Source organism: Labeo rohita, chromosome 7, assembly GCF_022985175.1.
Source record: "Labeo rohita strain BAU-BD-2019 chromosome 7, IGBB_LRoh.1.0, whole genome shotgun sequence".
In the NCBI taxonomy this organism is placed as follows: Eukaryota; Metazoa; Chordata; class Actinopteri; order Cypriniformes; family Cyprinidae; genus Labeo; species Labeo rohita.
The window spans coordinates 30,502,201-30,519,522 of record NC_066875.1 but is presented as its reverse complement, the minus strand read 5'-3'; the positions used below and the strand labels follow the sequence as shown (position 1 = coordinate 30,519,522).

At 36.3% G+C, this 17,322-nt stretch overlaps 1 protein-coding gene across 1 annotated transcript; it reads left to right on the top strand.

Moving 5' to 3' along the window:
• The first annotated feature begins 3,974 nt into the window (after positions 1-3,974).
• tmem276b (transmembrane protein 276b) lies at positions 3,975-17,211 on the top strand. Its single transcript, XM_051115614.1, has 4 exons — positions 3,975-4,993; positions 11,758-11,871; positions 14,586-14,723; positions 14,882-17,211. Exons 1-4 carry the CDS (start codon positions 4,615-4,617, stop codon positions 15,130-15,132), a joined length of 882 nt encoding a protein of 293 aa, XP_050971571.1. The 5' UTR covers positions 3,975-4,614; the 3' UTR covers positions 15,133-17,211.
• Positions 17,212-17,322: the final 111 nt, after the last annotated feature.

The window sequence follows — 17,322 nt, the reverse complement described above, 5'->3', positions numbered from 1 at the left end:
GGTGCATTCTGTCATTTTTTTTTTTTTTTTTTTTTCTCGATAACCATGAAAAGAACTAAAAATACTAATTTTTGATTGTATAAATCAGAATAAGGTATTGTTTGAAACTGCAAAGGGTCTAATTTTATTTGTGTATAGTCATAACAAAAAAAAAAAACCAATGTGCTTTGTAAAATAAAGAAAATAAACAGGGTGTGCTCTCTGCAGTCTTGGTCTCCATCACCTTTCCTCAAAGACACGTAAATAAAACAACCTGAATCTCAGCGAATACCTGAGCAGAAAAATATGTATAGAAAGCCTGAAATGTCTAAGCAAGTCACGTCGAAAACAAATACTCTCTAATAAAGTAATCCTGCATGAAACCAACGCGATCTCTAATGTAATCACGCCCATGAGGTTCGTTTCTGGAAGACGACGTGTTGAGAGGAATAAGCCAGATTTTACCTCGGAAGAAAGATGCGATGCGATGCACAGCTTGATCGAGTGGAGGAGATCATTCTGATAAGTAGCCTAAGATTACTTTCTTCTGTTATTGTGTTATTAAAAAAACCTTTCAGGTCCTATGGCTGAGAGAGAGCCTACTCGGATGAAAACCGCTTCAGTGAGCTCAATTATAGTAACGTTGCATTTTATTGTCAGTGACGGTAACTGCATTGTAACGGGGGTAATTCGTTTGATTACTCATTATTAGAAAAAAAGTAATGCCATTAGTAACGCCATTATTCCTATCACTGCAAATAAGTAAGGCTGAGCAACAAATTTCAAATCTTCCTGTCAAAATCTTCAGACATGTTTACTACGAAGACTTTTATGTACAGCATCTTCTAAATCTAAACAAGGTGCAGCACATCTGACATATGTCAGAATGCCAGCTCTGCACCGAAAACTGATGCAGAAGAGAAGAAATTGTTGAATAAAGTTGTTTTTGTTTTCTTTAAACACAATTTTTTTTCTTGTAGCTTAATAAAATTACAGTTGAACAACTGATGTCACATGGACTATTTTAACGATGTCCTTACTACCTTTCTGGGCCTTGAACATGGTAGTTGTGTTGCTGTCTATGCAGGGTCAGAAAGCTCTTGGATTTCTTAAAAAATATCTTCATTTGTGTTCTGAAGATGAACGAAGGTCTAATGGGTTTGGAAGAACATGACGGTAATTAATGATATTAATGAGTAATTAATGATAGAATTTTCATTTTTGGGTGAACTCTCCCTTTAATAACTGATTATTATAACAGAATATACAAAATTCACAGCAACTCTTATCGAAAGCAAATACTGAAAATGCATGTTATGATTTCAGTTTGAGGACCATATTCTGATCCACATTTAACCAATAACAGCTTTTTCTATTTAAGGCTTACTAAATTGCTAACACATATTTGTGATAGTTCACTTTTATTTCTCATTTTTTAGAAGCAGAACCATTCTCTACAGTAGATTGCTTGTGACACAAAAGTGATACGTTGAGTGAGTGTCTTTACTACATCGATACAGGTCTTTTCTATTGAATTAGAGTTAATGGACTCTAAATAACGTTCAGCAGTTCTGGTTCTGCATATACAGTACCTTCCTGAAGTAGTAAAATGCATTTAAGAATGAGGGTGCAATGTTTCCAGCATAAGTTGCACATGACCTGCTAAATTACCTCCTATTCCTTTACTGAGATGGTCCATGCAGAGGACCATTATGCCAAATGAGATGGCTGGCCGAACCATTATAGACTCCCCACCACGTTTAACCATTAGCACCCAAGATCGTGCTTCTGTGATGTGTTCACAAGCATTGACTTTCCACTACAGTGCTGGTGCAGTTTGCTTGGATGACAACTGTGTGGGGTTTATTTGCACATTTTAGCATTAGATTTTGTCTCAGTCTGCAAGGTCTTTGCTTTTTTCAGTGCGATATGTCATACTCGCAAATGGCTCGTACTGCCTGCCGCTCCAAGTCAAAATGTGTTCAAAGTAGCATTTCTGCAACGGTGTTGGCTATGCCAAGATGCGTGCCACAAGCACATTTTTACTGCGCAGTCTGGGTCTGAAATGTCATATGGGAATCAGGGGGTGGTATTGATTTTGTGTTCACACTTGTCCTATTTCAACACAGTCTGTTTGGCAAGGGACTGTTGCCATAACGACTAGCCAGTGGGTTGTCTTCCTTTGTCATCTGCCCTGACAGAGCCCACTGTGTGTGGGAAACTGCCTGGAACTTTAGACAATGATATGCCACTTTAAGTCTTTATGCCTTGTCCTTCAAAAGCGCTTTTGATAGGCACAGCTGCTTGTGCTAACACGATTTATTCTCCTGTATCCTGACCTGAACCTCCCACGCTTCTGAAACTCGACTTCTCTCCCTCTCTGTAGGCCACCTCCATGGATGGCAGGTGGCATGTTAGTGCTGCTACAGTTCACACAAGTATATTAATATAAGAGTTGAGTGCACCTGATCATGGTGAAGTGGTGAGAAAGATATAGCAGAGGAGCAGTGAAGAAAAATATTGCTGAAAGAACAAGACTGTCAAGAATGTCTGGGAAGGACAGATGCAAAGTTTTAGACTGTAAAACATTTCACCCACCAGATGTGATGCGGAAGGGCAAATGTCTGTCAAATGTTATATTTCACTCTTAGTGAATGTTTTATTATAGCACAATAACAAATACTTTCTCGGTTCTTGTAGTGTGGGTTAGATTTGTAATGTTTTATTTATTTCTGCTGAGAATGTTTCAGAAGACAAAGTCTACCATATGTCAGGACACTGTTGTCTTCTGGGAGTTTTCTTTGAGCAGTTTTCTGTTCAGTTTTGTTTACTTTTCTGAAAGTGCTAATATATACACTGTGTGCATAATTATTAGGCATGTTGATATTCTGGTCATATTTTTTTACCAAGCACATTTTACCAATTCCAAACCACATCAATCTTAATAACTACTATTAACTTGGTATTTAATCATTTATACATGATATATATTTGTCCATGAAGGCTGGAAGTGAAAAACTCCTTGTATTCAGGTGTGCATAATTATTAGGCACGTTTTCTTTTACATACAAATAAGCCAAAAAAGAGATTTAACCCAGACTGAAAAGTCAAAAATTATTAAATGCCCAAGAGAAGGATGCAAAACTAATGCAATACTAGAATTTGCAAAGTTAAGGCATGACCAGTGGAGAAGAAAAGACACGTTAACTGCAAAAGAATTAAGAATTAAAGTAAAGAATTAGCTGTGAAACCATTAGGAACCATTTAGTCTCCAGCGCCACCGTTTTCCAGAGCTGCAACCTACCTGGTGTCTTCAGAAGTTCAATGTGTCAGGTTCTCTGAGACTTCGCTTGAGAAAAAAACCTAAAAAATGACCCTCACTTAATAAGAATAACATTCTGAAGTGTTAAGAAATACATGAAGACAGTTTTTTTATAGGCTTTATAGACAGATAAGTTGAGAGTGACTCTTGAAGGACCAGCACCACATCCTCTTGTACTTCTGATTCAAGAATTTGTCTTCCACAATCTAGCAGTACATTATTTATATTTAAAACAGTTGAGTACATGTTTTCAGGATTCTTTGATGAAAGAAGATCCAAAGGTCAGCATTTATCTGAAAATAAAAAAAAGCTTTTGTAGCATTATACACTATTTCTATTTCTGATAAATGTTGCTCTTCTAAACTTTCTTTGCATCAAAGAAACCTGAAAAAAAAAAACTCAATAATACATAATAATAATAAAATAATAATAAAAATGTTTTTTGAGCAGCAAATTAGAATATTAAAATGATTTCTGAAGGATCATGTGACTGGAGTACTAATGCTAAAATTCAGCTTTGAAATCACAGAAATAAATTACATTTTAAAATATATTCAAATAGAAAACAGCTATTTTAAATATGAAAAATGTTTTAAAATTGTACTGTTTTTTTACTTGGATTAAATAAATGCAGGCTTGGTGAGCAGAAGAGACTTATTTAAAAAAAAAAAAACTTACTGTTCAAAAACTTTTTTCTGGTAGTGTTAAGTGGGTAAGGATTATCACTTTTTATATCGTTTAAAATTCTAAAAAAAGAAAATGTACTTAAAAAAGCATTAATTTCGTGGAATGCCCCACCAATTAACAATAAAAGTCGTTTAAATGTCAAGGAGAGCAAGAGAGCTAATAAGATACAGTACAGTCTTGAAGAAATATTTGAACAGCTGGTCGGGTCTGTGATTCTGTGCTGGAGCTTGTAATCAATAAATGACCCTCTCATGTTTATCACTTATTCCTCGTGTTCCTGAGGCACCTAATTGGTCTCTTCTCAGTTCGCCGAGGCCCAAGAGGAAAGAGAGAGCATTGCACTCACACCAAGCACCACTCACTCAGTACTGGTCCTCGCATCGCCTCTCCTCTTCCCATCTCTCCCCCTCTCCTCCTCAACTCAAAAGCAAAACAGATGGTGGAAAAGCAGCAGCACATCTGCCCGTGCGTTCTGCAACAATAGATCGCATCGAGCTGGAGTCGAGCCTGGTCATGTTAGCGTCCGAGAGCTGCTAGAGATTCGCTGTGTTTTCTGGCTTCGCCTTTCACAACGGCTGCCGAGGGAGGACCGCGCGTCTGTCTGGGTTCTCCAACGAGCGGAGAAGATGGCCGCCATTAAGATTTTAACCAGCGCGGGGCTTTTCTTGGCGTTTTGCGCTCTGGTCTTGTTGGCTATGGCCATCTGCACCGATTACTGGTACGAGACGGATGCTCGGCGGCATCGCGAGCGCTGTAAGAACTACGCAAACAAGCGTAACGATCCTGGATACATTTACATCTCAAATCACAACTTGCCTCTCCAGATGCCTCCAAAGGGCTATGAGAGGAAAGCGACGGAGACGCGCGTCAAGCGCCACGCTCCAGCTTCAGCGACGGCCATGGAGTCTCACTGCAGCCGCCAGTTCAACTCCACGATCTCCGGTCTGTGGAGAAAGTGTCATCGCGAGGGCTTTGACCTGGAGACCGAGGACCTCATTTACAAAGGTAAGGTGCTTTCTGTTTTGAGCTGCTTTGAGCCTCGGTCCAGGCCGTTTTGTTTTGAAGCGAACGGTCCTGCACGTTCATCCAGAGGTAAATTTCCCACGATAATTTTTCCTGACCGTTATCAATGCACTTGGCCATTGGATTAGGCTGGTTCTTCCTGTTTTCACCATGCATACATGGCAGAAACCTCCGCTTATTGGCATTTCCTTTATTTAATTATGTTACTGAGTTTAGATGGAAACGATGTCAACAGTAAAAGGGAAATGTGGAAGGCCTGAATCAGATCATTGTCGCTATCCGAGGTGCTGAATTCAGCTTACCTGTGTCAAGTGTAAAGACGGCACAGATAGCTGCTTATATACCACGAAAAGGTGCACTTACATACTATTTAATTTTGCATTGCTATCTAAATGCATTAATGGATCAATGACAAATAAGGGTGTATGAGATGATAAAGAGACAAGGAACGCTGAATGTTGTTTACACCACACTGGTTTGGCAGATTTATTTCTTTTTTAAATAATATAGAAATAACATTTGATATCACTTTATTTTAAGGCATTCTTGTTACACATATTGCATGCACTTACTATTATAATAACAAATAATTACGCATAATTACATGCAAGTAACCCTATGCCAAACCCTAATCCTAACCATAACCATATAGTAAGTACAAGTCATTAATTGATTTTACTCAGTACTTAAATGTATAATTACACTGTAACAGGGACACCTTAAAATGCATTAATGGATCAATGACAAATGTGACCCTGGACCACAAAACCAGTCATAAGGGTAAATTTTTTGAATAAGCTTTTTATATAAGCTGAATAAATAAGCTTTCAACTGATGTATGGTTTGTTAGGATAGGACAATATTTAGTCGAGATACAACTATTGGAAAATCTGAGGGTGCAAAAAAATCCAAATATTGAGAAAATCGCCTTTAAAGTTGTCCAAATGAAGCTCTTAATAATGCATATTACTAATCAAAAATTAAGTTTTGTTATATTTACAGTAAGAAGTTTTCAAAATATCTTAATGGAACATGATCTTTACTTAATATCCTAGTGATTTTTGGTATAAAAGAAAAATCGATAATTTTACACATGCAATGTATTGTTGGCTATTGCTACAAATATACTCGTGCTGCTTATGACTGGTTTTGTGGTCCAGGGTCACAAATAATGATGTTTGAGATAAAAGAGAATTAGAAGAGACAATTAAACCTGTAAGTTGTTTACACCACACTGATTTGTCAGATTTGTTTCTTTTTAAAATAATATATGAACAATATTTTAAAAGAATACAATGTAAAAGTAAATAAATAGGAAATTATGCCAAACTACCTAACCTTTTCTTCCGTTCAGCCTTTTTCTTTTTTGCAGTCTTTTAAGTTACACCACCTAGATGTTTTTGACTTTAAGGTCCACAAAAAAGAAAATATGTGACCATGGACCACAAAACCAGTCATAAGGGTCCATTTTTTAAAAACTGAGATTTATATATCAATAAATAAGCTTTTTCATTGATGTATGGTTTGTTAGGATAGGACAATATTTGGCCGAGATACAACTATTTGAAAATATGAAATCTGAGAGTGCAAAAAAAAAAATTACAAATATTGAGAAAATCTCTTATGTAATGTATTCTAAATCTCATGTATTCTAAATGCTCAGAGTTGAAGAGAACAAAAAAAAGAGCAATCTTTACAGGAGGAAGGACAGTGAAATGCACTGTTCAAGTGTGACATATAAATGTAGTACTAGTAAATATGAGTATTGTTTTCGTAAAACAAATTTTGATCTATTCAGATAAGTTAAGGAATGCCTAGCATATAGTTTATCAGATAACATTATTCATAAGAAGGTTAAACTTGTTAAATGTTAATTTTTTTGCTTACTCTCATCATAACATTGCTGATCTCGTATATAAGAGGCTTACAGCACTCCTCTGTACCATTCAGTAAAGTATTCTTTGATAAAGATCTCATTCCATGTTATGTTCAGGCCTTAAATATTAAGTGTGAGCTTTTACAGCAGCCATTTCTCTTGCCGGGTTGCAGAGAAAAGGAACGCTGCTCGCTTGACCATATCTTCATCAATAATTTGTTCATTGATTTTCCCAGGTCACCCTAAGTGGCTCTGTAGATGTCATAAATGATGAAGTAGTGATGGTGTGCAACCACTCCAGTTAGACTGTGAGCCAACACCCAGGAATGCATCCAGATTTATAGTCCAGTTTATTCACTAACCCTTCTTATCAATATCCAGAAGCAGTTCTTGATTATCAGTGATACTCTCCTGAACCAAATATATTTGATTCTAAATGTAAAAACAGGACAAAATAGATGTTTACCTGTCCTAATAGTTAAAAAGTAATACTGAGCACTGTAAATCCACCAAAACAAACTGACAGTGATCCTTAGAGAACTGGAACAGTTCAGATTAAATCCAATGAATATAGTACACCATGTGTCCTCTTATCCAAATTTAAAATGCTTTAAAAAGCTGAATGAGACTAAATGCCTTTAGAGAGTCATTTTTAGTAGCAATTCACAATAGAAGCATTAACATCATTAAAATGTTGTGCTGTGCAAATTTGTTGTTTTTTTTTTTAATGTGTAATCTGCAGGGTATTCTTTTCTTTTCTTTTGAAATAACTTCAGTTCGCCAATTAATTTGACGTCTCTTTGTAGTTTCCATCAGATATCAAAGACACTCTTTTTGTGTTTTTTATTGTTTACACAAATAAGAGTGAAATACATGCATTTTCGTCAGCAGAGGATGAACAGTTGAATGTGCGAAGTGTCTTTGTGACAGATTCCCGGGCTTTGATGTGCCTGTTTGTGATTATGACATAGAACAAGCTGTCACAATACATTTGACACATATGATAAACATAGCACAACTGCTCAGCTCACACACAAGGTCTGTACAAATTATTGCCCCACAGATCTGTACAGCAACAAACTCGATGCGTTTTGTCTTTATAGAAAATACTTGAACAATGAATCAATTTAACACAGTCCAGCTTTTGTAAAGACTAATTAAATAGCAGCTCATCCTTGACCTCTCCTCTCCTCTCTTGTTTAGTCTAATCCACAATATGTCTATCACAGCCTTTGACCCAACAGGCTTCTAATGACTGAGAATCCAGTAAAACATTTTTACACACTCAAGTGCAGCATTTGTGCTTTATATTCTGCAGTAAATAAATCATGTTTAAACCAGGCGTTTCGATGTAGCAGGATGTGGTTATGCTCTGATGGGCTATGAGAACCATAGTTGTGTGTTTTAGTCATTCAGTTGACTGATGTTGCTGAAAGCCAGTTTCTGCATCATCAGATCTCTCAGAAGAATATCATTGCTATTAGTGAAGTGTAAAACAGGTGATTAATATCATTCTAAATTAGCTACTAGCAGAAGTTTCCTAATATCCTTTAGGTTGCACTTGTATACATGTTAAGAGTTTTTGTCTGAAGATCGGTCTCATTACTCAGTGTCCTGGTCTGGATCTAGGTCCGGGCTTATGGTCTAAGACAAAATCACATGGTCTCAGTCTATTTTCAGCATACTAAAGGCTGTGTTTATGTCAGCCACTAAAATGTAAAATCATTTTGACTTAACTGTCAAAATTAGTAGGTTTATACAAATATGATAAATGCAATTTACAATGGATTCTATTTATGCTAAGTGAAAATAACAGTATGTTTTAGTGATATGCTATTTACATTAAGTGCAAGTAACTATAAATTCTATTCACACTTTGTTAAAATGGCAGTATTTTTAACAATATGTTATTTACACTAAGTGCAAATAGCGATGGATTCTATTTACACTGTAGAAATAGGAGTATTTTCTTTACAATAATAGTAGTCACATGCTGTTTATGCGATTCAGGTCAAATAGTGGCAGATATCTGCACCTCAGTATTGTGGTACGTTATAAAACAGTTTGCAGTAATAACATATTGAGTGTAAATGATCATTAGGGGTTCAAGTGCATAGAGCTGAAACCCTATTGTAATTGTTAGAATGGGGTTTCAGCGCTATGCATTTGAACGCCCTCTGGCCTTCGGATGGAGATTTACTGCTGATCACAGAACTGTGCTTCACTGAAAGATACGCGTGACGATTGCAGCTTTTGATTAATGGTGATTGCGATTTCATTTTGATTTATCGTGCAGCCCTAGCTGGCGCCATAACGGTTAAAAAGGACTCAAAAACACTGTATTTCTACTGTAAAGGACCTTGATTTTTAATCATTGATTTAGGTGGTTACAGCCTTGTTAAATAGTATGTAATGTCTTTTTCCTTATATGCTTAAATGCCCTAAGTGCTTAAACCCTGCTAATCATTGCTCGCTGCTATATTTCTTTAATTAAGAAAAAAAAAAAAAAAAAAAAAAAAATTTATTAAATAGATGCCACTTTGGGAAAATAAAGCCCTCCCTACACCTAACCGATAAACACCCGTGTGGCACGTTATTGTTTACATTTTTTTCTGATTATTTCCTTAATTTTTATTGAAAATAAATGACTTTCCGATATGATATGTTTGGCAAAAGGCAGATTCGAACTCAGGTCAATCAAATTTAAAAAAAAATGTGCTACACAATTGCTATACGTTTATTTTGAAAAATGCTAAAGGTAATTGTGACTCTTGATCTCATAATTCAGACATGTTTCCTGCAATTCTGAGAAAAAGTCAAAATTGTGAGATATAAGCTTATTATTTAAACTTTTTTCCTTGCAAAGTTTCTTCATTTACATTCCACAATTCAGACTTTTTCCACTATGCACTGTAAAAAAATGACCTACTATATAGGGTGAAAAACTTTATTGGACATTACATGTAATTTTACAGTAGTATAGCTTTTGGAAGTGAAAGTAGTATAGTTTTTGGAAGTGAAAAAGAATGTATAATTTACAGTGAATAACTGCATATTGACATTCCCAAAATTCCCTGTTATATTTCACATTTAATGTTTTTTCATTGAAATAACTGTTTCTTCTTAGTTTTTTCTTATCAGTTTTGTATATTAGGGTTGTATGTTACATCTAATGTTGTTAATGTTGTGTGAATGACACTGTGCACCTTCTATATATGTTAGCATTTAAAAGCTGCTTGTGATGGGCTTTGGTTCATCATGTGACTTTCTCATCACCACCTGCTTTTGGTGGCTACCAGTGTCATTTTTTTTTACAGTGTGGAATAAAAAATAAGAAAGGTAATTGTGACTTTTTTTTTCTTGCAATTGTGTTTATTTCTCACACTTCATACTTTACTTCTCAGAATTGTTAGTTAACATCTCGTAATTCTGATTCAGAATCACAAGAAAAAAGTCTGAATTGTGAAACTGAAGTTGGAACTACCTTTTTATTATTCCATGGTGGAAAAGGGCTAGCATAATCCGAAATAAATGTTGGCTGAGAAAGTTTCACCTTTCACCAAAGAGGCAATTGCAATACACCAAACCTAAACGCAGCTAAAACATCAAGAGATGTAGAGGCGTCCAAACAGAAACCCACTCCATTTCTTTCAACACCATCACCTAGTCTAACAACTGGAAGAGTGTCAAACCATACCACGCGCGTTGCAGCACTTATGAATAGAACATGAATGCCTGCTCTGATTTATGCAAATCAATCCCAGACCAAATCATCAGCTGGATGAAAGCTAAAAATAATGTTGATGTGGGGGAAAAGAACACAAAGTGTACCTTAAAAAACCTTGCGTAGCCTGTGGCGATTGAAATGTATTTGTTATGCAAGTCATTGCAGCATTTCAGGCTATCTGGTTTACATTTGAGGTTTCTCTGATAAAGAATTTGAATTTCTACCCGATTAAGCCTGTTTTATGTCCAGAAGGAAGAAAACCTTACGAAAGAAAATAACCGTAGACTGTTTCCAGCTTCATGAAGTGCAAGTTAATTATTCTGAGGTTTACACTTGCCCCTTCAGGATTCATAAGATTGAAGCAATCAGCACTACACACACACAACACTCTCACACTTATGTCATTCATGATGACGCAAAATCTTACAGTGTCTGACACTTGTCTTTAATAAAAAATAATATATAATGTTATACTGTTAAGAATTACTATCTTCTGATACATGTCAGCTTTTTTTGGTGTTGTTATTCATTTATTTTGGGGTACTTTGCAGTCATATGCTCTATTTTAGTGACATTAGGGATCATTTCTGCAGTTCAGGTATTTTTAAATTCTGAGGGTATGGTAACACTATTGGCTGTTTATACTTATGAAGCACATATTAATGCCTTATTCTGCATGACCATATTTTAGATCCCTTAACCCAATCCCATACCTAAACTTCACTACTTTACTAACTATTAATAAGCATCAAATTAGGAGTTTATTGAAGGAAAACTCTTAGTTAATATTTGTTCCCTAATCTAAAGTGTTACTAATGGATTTATAGACAGTATTAAATGTTTAAATGAAGTTTGTTTTCAAAGCCTGGTTCTCTAATTTTACATGAGAATAAAATCAATATGAAATGTAACTCTGACATTTATGACCCTGTGCATTTGATCATGTGTGCTTAATTGCTCTCCAGGAAATCGTTTAATTAAAGTGAATACAAGAATGGGCCTCTTGTGGCATTTTGTGATCACAGCAGACCTGCTGTTCCTCAGGAGATCAAAGACTGATTTGCTTTTCCTAAACAGTCACTGGAAATGTCATTAATGAGTAGGTTTCTGTACAATGTTTGATTCATTGTTTTGTTGAAATAGGGTTGATTCAGAGATGCACCCCTGTGAAGTATCATTACACCTCTTCAATCCTGCCTCGAAACCTTCCTGTCAACATCACCAAGACCATCCGGCAAGATGAGTGGCATGCCCTGCGTGAGTCTGACAGGATCTTTTTTACATGTGTCAGATTTACAAAATTCATGGTTTGGGGTTTGATCTGTTCATTATTGCATAAACAATTGTTTCTGTGATGTGCTTGTTCCAATGCAATATTTATGAAACACACTTTTTACTTAGAAAAGATCGTAATTGATCTGTTCCTAGAATATTTTGGTAAAATGATATTTTTGCCCGTGACCTTACAGAGGACAAAAGTTTTAGAAAAATGGACGGGTGATACTTTTCTAACCCTCCTATACTAGGCATATTATACACTTTAAATTACTGCCTTAGAGATCTTATGGACACTAAAAAGATTCATTATTTAACCAAAAAGGTCAAACATTTGTGCCTTTTATTTTTAAGTTTTTATAAGATATAATAATAGTAGAGTGGTAATCAGTTGCATTGTTTACTCTTAAAAAAAAATGTTGGGTTGACTACAACCCAATGCTGGGTGAAGTGTGGACAACCCCAACCTTCTGGGTAGTATTATTTAACTCAACTACACTCTGGCATGAATGGTTCCACAAAGAACCTTTACCATTCATGGAACTTTTTAATTCCGCAAAAGGTTTTTTAGATTATCAAAAAGTTCTTAACACTAAGAAAAAAATAGTTATTTTAAGAACTTATCATCTAAAGAGAACCCAAAATAGGTTGTAAATTAAAAATCAGACACATAATTACTAGAGGCATCAGCAATAATCAAAAGGTGAACATTTATTAATCAATTAAAGCAGTTTATTAAATAAAAATTTTGGGATCATTTTAAAGGAGAAGTTCACTTCCAGAACAAAAAATTACATACAATTTGCTCACCTCTTTATCATCCAAGATGTTCATGTCTTTTTTTTCTTCAGTTGTAAAGACATTATGTTTCTTGAGGAAAACATTTCAGGAATTATCTCCAGGTTTTAGGAATTTCAGGACGAATCTCCAGGTTCGAACTTCCAAAATACCAATTAATTGCAGCTTCAAGGGGCTCTAAACAATCCCACCTGAAGAAGGGGGGTCTTATCTAGCAAAACGATCGTCATTTTCGAAACAAAATGACAATTTATATACTTTTTAACCTCAAATGCTCGTCTTGTCTCGTCTCTGCGATGTGCATGAGTAGTCTGTGTAATTCAAGTCAATACAGTTTGGGTATGTCGAAAAACTCCCATCTCGTTTTCTTCTTCAACTCATCTTCAAATCGCCCTACATCGCTGTTTTACCTTTTTTTTATAAAGGTGCGTTTGATGCATGGCCTTTGCATGTTCACTTTGTGAACACTGGGTCAGTACTTCTGCAGCGATGTAGGATGATTTTGAAGTTGGGGAAGAAAACAAGATGGTAGTTTTTCCAACAAACCCTAACTGTATTGACCCGGAAAAAAACAGAGTTCGTGTAGACCTAGACAAGACGAGCGTTTGAGGTTGAAAAGTATACAGATTGTCAAAATATTTCAAAAATGACAGATCGTTTCGCTAGATAAGACACTTCTTCCTTGGCTGGGATCGTTTAGAGCCATTTGAAGCTGCATTTTGGAAGTTCAAACTTGGGGGCACCATTGAAGTCCATTATATGGAGATAACTCCTGAAATGTTTTCCTCAAGAAACATTTCTTATCGACTGAAGAAAAAAAAATTATCTGTAAATATTTGTTCTGGAAGTGAACTAATCCTTTAAGCAAGAAAAAAAAAAAAAAAAAAAAAAATTATTTTTAAACAATAGTTGATTTAAATAAAACTATCCAGAAGGTTGGGTTAAACATTTAACCTATCCAATGGGTCAAAACAACCCAATAGCTGGGTTTCTCCATATTTCACCCAGCACTGGGTTGTTTTGAAAGGGTTACTCCACCCCAAAATGAAAATTTTGTCATTAATCGCTTACCACCATTTTGTTGCAAACCTGTAAAAGCTTTGTTTGTCTTCGCGGAACACAATTTAAGAGATTTTGGTTGAAAACTGGGAGTCTTGTAACGGTCTCATTGACTGCCAGGTAAATACCACCGTCAATACTCCCAATCACTCCCAGAAAAGTATTAAAGATATCGTCAAAACAGTCCATCTGCCATCAGTGGTTCAATCTGAGTTTTATGAAGCGACGAGAATACTTTTTATGCACTAAGAAAAAAAAATTGTTTTCAATGATTCGTCGTTTCCGCGTCAGCGTAGCGCCATTTCGGAGAAAATGGCGCTCCAAAATGACGCTACACTGAAAGGAGAAAAAATGTTGAACAAAATCTTTTTTTTTTTTTTCTTTGCGTACAGAAAGTATTCTCGTCGCTTCATAAATTCAGATTGAACCAGTGATGGCAGATGGACTATTTTGACAATGTCTTTCATACTTTTCTGGGTCATGACAGTGGTATTTACCTGGCAGTCAATGGGACAGTCACAAACCTCCCAGTTTTCATCCAAAATCTCTTAAATTGTGTTCTGAAGACGAACGAAGCTTTTACGGGTTTAGAACGACATGGGGGTAAGTGATTAATGACACAAATTTTCATTTTGGGGTGGAGTAACCCTTTAACCCAGCTGGCAAGATTTGCTGTATTCATTTCATTATTACCTTTGTAGTATGAGAAATAATAATATAAAGACCTCAATGAATAAAAAAGCATTGAGAATGCAAAAGTAAATATTTGACATGCGATAAATGCTTACAAGCCATGAATGGTAACAAGCAGGGCTTAATTTTGGTGCTTTGTTCTGCAGATCTGCGGAGGATGACAGCAGGTTTTGTGGGCATGGCTGTCTCTATCATCCTTTTTGGCTGGATCATTGGAGTTCTTGGATGCTGTCAACAACATGATCTCATGCAGTATGTAGCTGGACTACTCTTCCTCATGGGCGGTAAGAAACAGTGTGTGCGTTTGAGCGTGACTGCTCAATTTTGTCGCCATCCAGTGGCTGTTTTTTTCATACAAGGTGCTTTGAAAATTTTGCATCCTATATTTGTGATTTCATGAATGTTTAATGATACAGCTTGAATAAATTTTCTCTTCTGACAGGAACCTGCTGTATAATTTCCCTTTGTACGTGCGTGGCGGGCATTAACTTCGAGTTGTCGCGTTACCCACGTTACCTGTACGGCCTTCCAGAGGACATCAGTCATGGGTATGGCTGGTCCATGTTCTGTGCCTGGGGCGGACTGGGTCTCACCCTGCTGGCCGGTTTCCTATGCACGCTGGCCCCTTCTTTAAGCAGCCCTTTGGCCCGCACCACAGTCCACAAGTCCAGGCACGAAAATGGGACTGTGTGATCAGAGACTTCTGGAGCAACACTGCAGCACAACATGTATACAGCGTCTACGTAAGGACAAAGCATCTGGCCTCTTCATCATCATGCAGTATATTGACTGGATCATTCCTCTTTCCATGCTCATATGACTCCAGTGGCTTTCGGGCTCTTGTTGATCACCGTTGTCAACACAACTAGTGTACACCGTCCATTTGTTTAAAAGTCTGTAAACACTGCAAATGGAGAAACAAGCACAGACCACTGAGCATCTTCCACCTTCTCACATGTTTCACTCTGGTTCTTTGTGACACAAAAAAAAACCCCAACGAAAAATGTTCACTGCTCTGCTTCGGAGAAGCGAGCTGGAGGCGACTGTCTTCTCTCCAAGAGGATTCAAAATGGTGCTCTCTTTTCAAAATCACACAACTGCACAGAAATCTTTTCAAAGACATCAAGAGGACAAGTAAATCCACCGGTTTTTCTTACAGCTGAATGACGGTGTAAGCCCCGAGTGAAGAGGGGAGCAACAGAAAGGGGAGATAAAAGTATTTCTGTCATTCAAGCTTTGAGAAGCACATTTCCCAAGGCCTCAAAGAGTCTGTATGTGTAAAAATACTTTGTTTTGTCTAGATTTCAGGTCTGTTTGTATGAAATTATGCTTGGGATACAAATGGAGCCTCTTTGTTATGATTGTAACGATCGGTGATCTGGCTTGGTCTGTGGTAGCTGTTTTGAGGAATCTGACCAAATTTATTCTTAAATGGCATGTGAATAACCAACTTAATGAAAATGTTTGTGGAGGCATTTCTGAACATCATCTCTCATGAAGCCTTATTGCTGTTTTGAGCACAACATGATTCGAATCAGAGTTATATGAGAGCTCAGCACCTTCCAACCACAACTGAACGGTCAAGAAACAACTAAAGCTATGGCTGCACCGCAACATGAAGGTTTTGAGGGAAATTCAGTGTTGTTTAGTCACAAAAAGTGATGTGAGGTCTAAAAAGCGTAATGTACAGATGTTAAATCAAGACGCTGGGTTGCAGGTTGAGTGTTTAATATGGTACAATAAATGACACGCAACAAGCTACAATGTTTACAACATATAATGTTTGTACTTAGGAGACTCCAACCAAACAATATTTTAAAAACCCCAACAGGCCTGGAGGCTTTGATCTAGTAATAATCTAGTAATGTCCTTTTTTAAGTGAGTGTTTCCACATTATCATGAATAATTCATATTGATTCTTCTCTCACCAATGGATATTATTTATTGAGGATGCTACTGTGAAAAGCACAGTTGCCATTAATCATTTACCAACACCTCACATGTCTTTGCCAAATGTACATTCATAGTCTCATAGACCTCCACAGAACCCTGATCAATTCTTGAGCACAACGTCTTGATATTGATATTCACGGTGGGGAAACGCAATAGATAATAAGACTTTAAGGACGGCAAATACTGTGGATGTATTCCGAGTGCATATTTTGGGAAATAGGAAATGTGTTTGTAAACTGTCATTTGAGGGAAACTGGGGAGTCCAGTCATTTTTAGGGTAAATTGGCCCAAACATTTATGTCATAGACATAAAATAAACAAAGCCAAAAGAACAAATCCCTTTAGGTAGATAGGAAACGTGATGTATTGAGTGTAACCTTTCTGATGAAATGCAGATCAGGTATTGACTGAAAATAGAGTGGCAAAGAAGTAATAAACACCACTTTGAAAAAGATTTGTGGTAAAAGTCTGAAAATGTAAATGTTTTGGACAGGATTTAAAAAAAAAAAAAAGAGCACAAGAACATTGTGGGAAAAAGCTTTTCTAATAAAAGCAGCTTCAGGTGTTTTGTCACTTATAGGGAGATATGAGAGACATTTGTACAAAAGCTGCCATATTCTTTGGCAGCTGAAGTAGCACCACTTTTTTATTTATTTTTGGGTATGAACTGTTTTTACTGGTTCATTTCATAATTACAGCTGGAGAAAACAAGTATCATTGTCTTGCATGCCGTCATATTGATTAATTTCAGTGTATTTAGATTGTGTCAATTTTTTAAATGACTTTTATTTTATGAAATAAAATGTTAGTAGCATTTCATCATGAGGCACTTTTTATTTATATTTCATTGTTTTTTATTAAAATAGTTTTGAATGTGATAGCCCACCTGGGCTTCATTTTGACTTGTGAAAAGTACATGCTTGATGTAAA

Excerpts from the sequence above, each read along its gene's own strand:
- tmem276b (XM_051115614.1), top strand. The coding sequence starts at position 4,615 with ATGGCCGCCATTAAGATTTTAACCAGCGCGGGGCTTTTCTTGGCGTTT. Across the intron at positions 11,872-14,585 it reads AGATGAGTGGCATGCCCTGC|ATCTGCGGAGGATGACAGCA; the intron begins GTGAGTCTGACA and ends TTTGTTCTGCAG. Across the intron at positions 14,724-14,881 it reads ACTACTCTTCCTCATGGGCG|GAACCTGCTGTATAATTTCC; the intron begins GTAAGAAACAGT and ends CTCTTCTGACAG.